At 38.5% G+C, this 7,337-nt stretch overlaps 1 protein-coding gene across 11 annotated transcripts; it reads left to right on the top strand.

Moving 5' to 3' along the window:
- Window positions 1-4,650, top strand: LOC130733787 (uncharacterized). Of its 11 annotated transcripts, XR_009017628.1 has the most exons (13): window positions 1-685; window positions 798-812; window positions 953-999; window positions 1,098-1,224; window positions 1,334-1,401; window positions 1,748-1,791; window positions 2,012-2,083; window positions 2,162-2,260; window positions 2,351-2,406; window positions 2,545-2,627; window positions 3,129-3,212; window positions 3,443-3,558; window positions 4,285-4,650. XR_009017628.1 is itself a non-coding variant. In XM_057586047.1 (11 exons), exons 1-10 carry the CDS (start codon window positions 596-598, stop codon window positions 2,614-2,616), a joined length of 690 nt encoding a protein of 229 aa, XP_057442030.1. In that variant the 5' UTR covers window positions 1-595; the 3' UTR covers window positions 2,617-2,627; window positions 3,129-4,650. The 11 variants fall into 11 exon arrangements, 1 of the variants encoding a protein (XP_057442030.1); XR_009017630.1 differs by having other exon boundaries at window positions 2,174-2,260; window positions 3,129-3,558; XR_009017629.1 differs by lacking the exon at window positions 3,443-3,558.
- Window positions 4,651-7,337: the final 2,687 nt, after the last annotated feature.

Below are 7,337 nucleotides of genomic sequence, written 5' to 3'. Positions count from 1 at the left end.
CTAGGGTTCCAATGAGGAAAGGAAAAAACCAAAAAAAGGGAAAAGAAAGAGAAGCAGCGCAGACATAGATCGACAGTGATGGAGGCGCGCAGCACGACGACCTTGGCTGAGCACGGTGGAGAGCGTTCACGGCCGACGAACCCGAAGCCGGCGGTGTTCGAAGAGGAGGAAACAGAAACGGGACCTCTGCTGCAGAACAGAAACAAAGGGGAGGGGGAGAATGACAGATGCAGACGGCAGAAAAGGAGCATGGTGATGGGGAAGGACGGTGGCGCCGGCTTCGAGGAAGAGTGATTGACAATGGTGGTGACTAGCAGAGGCGATGATGGGCTGGTTCGATGGGAGGAAGAAGGAAAAAAACAGAGCAGATGCAGAGGAGGGGTGAACGTGATCTGCGGCGTGGTGAGGAGAAGGAGATTGCGAGCGGTGGCAGCCAAGCATCTCCGGCAGCGTGGGGACTCTGATAGTGGCAGCGAGGTATTTCCGGAGAGCTGCCGGAGGAAGGAGAGGAAGAGACAACGACGAGATGGTGCTAAGGCAGAGTGTGAGACCAGAGATTGGGGTTCTGTTATCGTGACTGTGAATTGTGGTGTGAATGGGTTTTGGCCGCACTCTCTGGATCGGCGATTTGCAGTATTGGATGGATGAGAATTACCTCTACACCTGCTTCGCTCACACCGACGAGGTAAATCATCTCCCTCTATCATAAATAAGAGTTACAGAATTGAATCAATTGACGGTGGTTGTGTTATGTTATTGATCTAGGGTTTGTGTGATTTTTTGTTTTGGCTTTGTAGGTGACGACTGTGAAGGTGATTAGGAATAAGCAAACTTCTCAGTCGGAAGGTTATAGATTTATAGAGTTTAACTGTCGTGCTACTGCTGAGAGAGTGCTTTAGACATTCAACTGAAGTTTGAACTGTGTATTGATTTCTTTCTTTTTCAATCCCAGGTTACCTGTTGCAAACATGAATATCATATGCATTGCATTCTTGAATGGTAAGCCTAATTGTTTGATTAACTTTGTTTTCAGCAAACATGGGCATGGTGTGAATTGTAATAGGCTGCTTCTAACATAATCTTTTTTTTTTCTTTAGGTCTCAAAGAAGCAAGGAATGTCCAATATGTTGGCAATCACTTGCTTTGAAAGACCCTGCCAGGAAATCGATTGTGCATTTAGGGTTTCAAAATGGGGGGCTGCGTTTTATGTGCTTCTTGCCTCAAGCATGTAGATTCTCCTTATTTCCCCACTTCCAAGGATGCCTTTTTTCCTTTGAAACACTGTTTATTCTATTATTGATAATTTCATTAATTCTTTTGTATCTCTCTGCAGGTCTGGGATTATACAAGTTTCGGATATGTTATATATGATGCAAGAGATGTAAATAAAGACTTTCTTGGGTAAGTGTGGTCATCTGTTCTCATTTACAGTTTAGGGTTTTCACCAACTTGGGGTTTTTCACCTTTGCTCTACTTTTTGTCTTTTTTCTTTACCTGCTTGCAAGGTTTGGAGGAGAGTCAATGTGTGTATGCCCTTAAATAATGCTTGCTTCATAGTTGAGTGACAAATGTCATGTGTTTCTGCTTTCTTAAAACTTAACCATATAATCATTATGTGATATTTTATTGCTGATTAATAAAAATGGTAATATATTACTTGCATTTTCTGATGTGTTGATTGTTTCTCATGATTTATGAGAGTGGCATATTTTGGAATATTGTATTAAGAAGTTGTTCAATCTTTCAGATTTCAAAAATCCAATACCACTGTGATGAATGTGGCATCTGTAGGTAAAGATCCTCAATTAGTTTTCTAATTGTTATATTTCCTACTCCACATTGCTTTAACAGAATTTGATCATCATCTTCTCTATATAATTGCTTTTTCATAATTGGAGGCAAGGATAACTTCTTCCATTGCAAGAGATGTGGTGAGATCACCAAATGCACTGAGAGGAGTTTTTTACCTTAAAACTTTGTATTATTGATTTGGTTTGGTTTCATGTTTCAGTTGTAGCCGTTTTGTATTATCCTCTCTTTGTCGCGTTCAATGACTCAATTGGAGAGCTGGCTGGAAAAAGTGGTGAGCATTCTCCCTCTTCCTCTTCAAATTCCCTCTTTGCATAGTTTTGTTTGAAAAATAAAAAACTAAAATGTATAGGACACAGTTTAGAGATTCAGGTTGTGAGAATTGTCAATTCTTTAAGATGGAAGAAGATCATGAGCGGATTGTGGATTGCACTACCCCCAATTTTAATGGGTGGGTTTGTTTGTTTGTACTGTCATCAAATTGAAACCCCTTTTTAGAATTTCTCCATTCTCATTTTGGTGTTGATTTTTTTTGCTACAGGATTATTTCAGTCATGGATACAAGTCGGAGCTGGGCTGCGCGTTGGTTGCAAATTGGTATTTTTCTTTTATCTTCTGTCAGTTGGGATTTTTTCTGCATCTGTGTTCATAGTGAACTTTACTAATTCTGCTCATAATCTCATGCTTACTGTTTTTTTAATGATTGAGAAATTGAGATTTTAATTTTTTTGGCAGTTTGTTTGGATGGTAGTCCACCAGCTTACCATTTTGATAAGGGATATGGAGCAGGGATTAACAGTTGGTTAGTTGCTTTTGAGGTGTGTCCCTTTCTACAAACTGCCATCAATAAAAACAAATAAATCATTAAATCCCTTTGTTCTGCTTTCGTATTCTTTTGGTGCTTGATAAACAAAGAAAGGATTATATTTTATACATCACATGAAAGAAATATCAAACCACAAGAAATAAGCAAGTAGAAAAAACGCACAGATGAGTGAACTCAAAAAATCCTTATAATGTACACCAAGAAAATGTTACTTTTGGCATCAATTTAAACAATAGTGCCAGTTCGTTCCTATTCTCTTTTTTGTCAGGTTGTCATTTTTATCAGAAGATGAGTGAACTTTATGCAACTTCTAATATACAGAGTGCAGCAAATTAAGAATGTTCCACTCACCGTTTTTACTTTGGTATCAATTAGTTTGGTTATCTTTGGCTGTACGTTTGCTTTGATAAACATATTTACTGCTTGACTCTCCAAAAGGACAATGATTGGGGTTTAGCTATCAAACTGTTGGTAATCAAATTTAACATTGCAGGTGCAAGTTGTTTTGCTGCTTTTGGGAGGACGTGATTTGCAGGTTATGTCTACAGTTGAAGTACCACTTGACCAAAGTAGCAAGGTAATGAAGATATTTGCTTAACAATAGCAGGTTGAAAACATGAATTGCATTTTTATCCTTGCGTTTGTGCATTGGCTACTGCAATATCTAGAGGGTGGATGGTAATCCAAAGCATTCAAACCTTTCACGAAGAATAGCTTCCATCTCAAGAGCCTTGCTCTTTCCTTTGTCCACTTCTCTTGCAGCTACCTAAATTTGTGAGATTCTTGCTATTTTATTGTTTAAAATAGGAAGTCCCAACTCAAACTGTGGTTATGTGTGTCCAGAAGTCTCAGAGTTAATGGACCCAACTTTTCTGGTCCTGCTCTGCAGATGTTATCTTTGACAAACAGGATTCCATATTCAGGTAAATATTAGCACATTGTTTGTTACTCCATTAAGCCTTTTCACTTTTAAGTATTTGATGCTTCTTGCTGTTAGTGCCTTCATTTTATTGATCATAAGTTTATTCATATCTTTATGTTTTGAAGAGTGAAACACTGAAATGATATGGCAGTGTTGATGTGCCTAGGGAGTGGCATTTAGAAGAAGTTTTATGATTCTGAATTCCATAAGTGCCATGGTTACTTGATGATGAACAATTACTCTACTCCTAAAATTATGGAAGAACAAGTTGAGTGTCTTGGGCGGTGTACTAATATGAATTTCATAACTATCTTATATCAAAGACGAAAAACGAGGGCTTCAAGTGAGATCAAAAGAAGGAAAGTGGATAGTCATGTGTCCATTTGAGAATTTTATTGCTCAACAAGGAAAATTCTTTCACATAAGGCCAATGTATTAGGATTGAGCAAGCATATCTCTTAAACTAATAGGATTGATTAAAAAATAATGGGGTAGTTAGAAGTCTTAGAAATTGGAATCTCTTACAATTTTATTTTATACATGATCTTTGCTGACTCAGCTATATGTAGTTAGTGTCAAATAGAGCTAGATTTTCTGGAGCCTCTATGAACATTTCTATGTTCTTAGAACATGCCCACTGCTGCCATTATTCAAACTCAACTAACTGCATTTCCTAACCTAATTGGTGATCAGTTTTGGGACTTATATATATCTTTTTGTTTTGTAGGACTTGCTAAGTCAGGCTTCTGCCTTCCGATCTACATGCATTGCAGTTGTAGATGCTTATAAGCTTATATTGTGAAATAGGAGGCTTCTTATAATGCCCATGATATAGTTGATTATGTCATGACCTCCCATTGTTTTATAAACACCCTCTAAGCAAAGGTCTATTTGTATGATTCTGAAATAGCTTTCTTTCTCGGTTAGCATTGATTGTATTGTGCTATGGCCTATGTAATTTTGTTAGCTTTAAGTTACAAGTTAGAAAATGAACAACTGCAATTGCAGCTTAAGTTTTTGTATGTTAATTAATGTTGTATATAGAAGCCATGTTGTATTGATAGATTCGAAATCAGAAAATGTTTAGCCGAAATCGCGTGCATTTTCTCAGATTTATTTCACATTTTATGATCAAACAAATCTCCCCAAAATCCTGAAAACAAGAATAGGGGTAAAAAAACAATGGACATACTTCTAGGAATTGATGGAAGAAAAATACAATAAACATATTCCCCGTGCAACGCGCGGGTAAAAAAACACTAGTGTCTATTATTTCTAACTTCACATCTCAAGTGCTAGTAACAACTAATCACTAACATCTACCGCAAAAAAAAAGTGCTAACACTCTTATGCAGCCGTAAAACACAGTATACGTGACATTCTCCCAGACTCCCACCCAAATCATGAAAAAGAGAAAAGGTGGAAAACCAAGGCTCAGTCTTCCAAATTCGAGAGAGAAAAGTGAACAGCGAGTAACATAAAACTCAACCAAAAATTTGTTGCACATTTAAAAAATAAAAAACTGTCAAATCCATTGAATCAAACAAAAAAGAATCTTTGTGGTATGCTTCTCCCTGTTTTGCATCTCTGATCCAAGCCACCGTCCCGCTCCGCTCCTCCAAGCACACAGCACCTGGGGCATCAACCTTCCGGCATTGCCCTGCAGCTTCATCGGTGTCCCGACAATATAGGTAAAGTATGAATCCTCATTTATACTAGTAAGCACCACTTATTTCTAATCAAATCAAATGAAGGTAATTTTTGGTTACCAAGAAGTCATCGAGGTGGTGGAAAATGGCTTCTCTGCACTGACGGAGGGCAAAGAGAACAAGAAGAAAGACTGTAAAGCAATGTTCCTACTGCACCAGTGTCAGTGTGTTGACATACCACACTTTGAGAAGAGAAGATTCCAAAGAAGATGGCAAGCATGGCTTGATCAGTGGTGTGCTGTTTGTACCTGGTCTGAGTAGCAATCTCATCAGCAAGGGTCAACTGTTAGAGAATGGGTTCAAGATGAACATGGAAGAAGGCCATCTAGAGGTTTTTGATCTTCATCATAAGAAGATTCTGAGAGTTCCACTTTCCAAAAACAGGACCTTTCAGGTAAACATCTCAGCCATTGAAACTCAATGTTTATCTGCTCATGTCTTTGATGATAGTACATGGCTTGGCAAGCAACACAGGACATCATTTGGTACTTTCTCACATAATAGATATGCTGGTGTGCTAGATGTAATGTATAGTGATGTCTGTGGGCCATTTGAAACAACTTCTCTTGGTGGCCATAGATACTTTCTAGTTTCTATCCTTTGTAGATGAATTTAATAGGAAGTTATGGATTTACTTGATCAAATTCAAGAGTGAAGTGCTATCTGTTTTCAAGACATTCAAGAGTATGGCTGAGAAACAATCAGAAAGATTTATCAAAGTTCTAAGAACTGATGGTGGTGGTGAATTTTGTTCAACTGAGATGGAAGCTTTCTGCATGGATAATGGGATTGTGCATGAAATAAATGCTCCCTATACTCCTCAACGCAATGGGATTGTTGAGCGGAGGAATAGGACCATAGTGAATATGATCAGGAGTATGCTCAAGGCAAAGAAATTGCCTCATAGCTTTTTGGGAGAAGCAGCCATTACTGCAGCTTATGTGCTCAACCGGTGTCCAACAAAGACACTTAAATCGCAAGTGCCTGAAGAGGTGTGGTCAGGGATTAAACCCTCAGTTAGACACTTCAGAGTATTTGGGTCCCTATGTTACAAACACATCCCAGACCAAAGAAGGAAAAAACTCGATGATAAAAGTGAGGAAATGATCTTCACTGGCTACAACCCCACTGGTTCTTACAGACTATATGATCCCAGAAATAAGAAAATTGTTTTCAGCAGAGATGTGCTGTTTGATGAATAGCAACAGGTCAATGTCCTTAATATTGATAATCCAGAGGAGAAAACTCAATAAATGAGGACATTATTGTCAAAAGCTGGAGTCTTTGGCAGCTTGATGTCAAAAGCGCTTTCCTCAATGGGCCACTTGAAGAGGAGGTGTATGTAACTCAACCCCCAGGTTTTGAGTTAAAGGGAAGAGAAATTGATAAGGTGTACAAACTCAAGAAGGCCCTGTATGGTTTGAAACAAGCCCCACGGGCTTGGAATAAGAGGATAGACTCATTTCTTACTGCTACTGGATTTCATAAATGCACAGTGGAGCATGGTTTGTATGTTAAAAACAAGAGTTCTGATGAAGTGCTGCTGAGCTGTTTGTATGTTGATGATCTGCTCATTACTGGAAGCAATGCCTCTGATATAGAAGAAACCAAACAGAGTTTGAAGTCAGAATTCAAAATGAGCGATTTGGGTCAGCTCACATACTTTCTGGGAATTGAATTTTCTCAAACAAAAGGAGGAATCATGATGCATCAGAGAAAGTATATCTCTAAGGTACTAGAGAGGTTCAACATGTTATTGTGTTATCCAGCAGATGTTCCTGTGGAAAGTAATGTAAAGTTGGACAATTGTGAGCAAGAATCTAAAGTTGATGTCACACTCTATAGACAACTGGTTGGTTGTCTTAGATTTATATGCCACAACAGACCTGAGATAGCTTATGGGGTGGGTTTGGTAAGTAGATTCATGAGCAATCCTAAACAATCTCACCTAGTTGCAGCGAAAAAGATCTTAAGGTATCTGAAGGGAACATCAGAATTCGGAGTCTTCTTCACTTACCAGAAGGAGCATGGTAGAAACTAAGTATCACTTCCTTCGAGATCAAGTGAGCAA

This window comes from Lotus japonicus, chromosome 1, assembly GCF_012489685.1.
Source record: "Lotus japonicus ecotype B-129 chromosome 1, LjGifu_v1.2".
In the NCBI taxonomy this organism is placed as follows: Eukaryota; Viridiplantae; Streptophyta; class Magnoliopsida; order Fabales; family Fabaceae; genus Lotus; species Lotus japonicus.
This window is presented reverse-complemented; position numbering and strand designations above follow the sequence as displayed.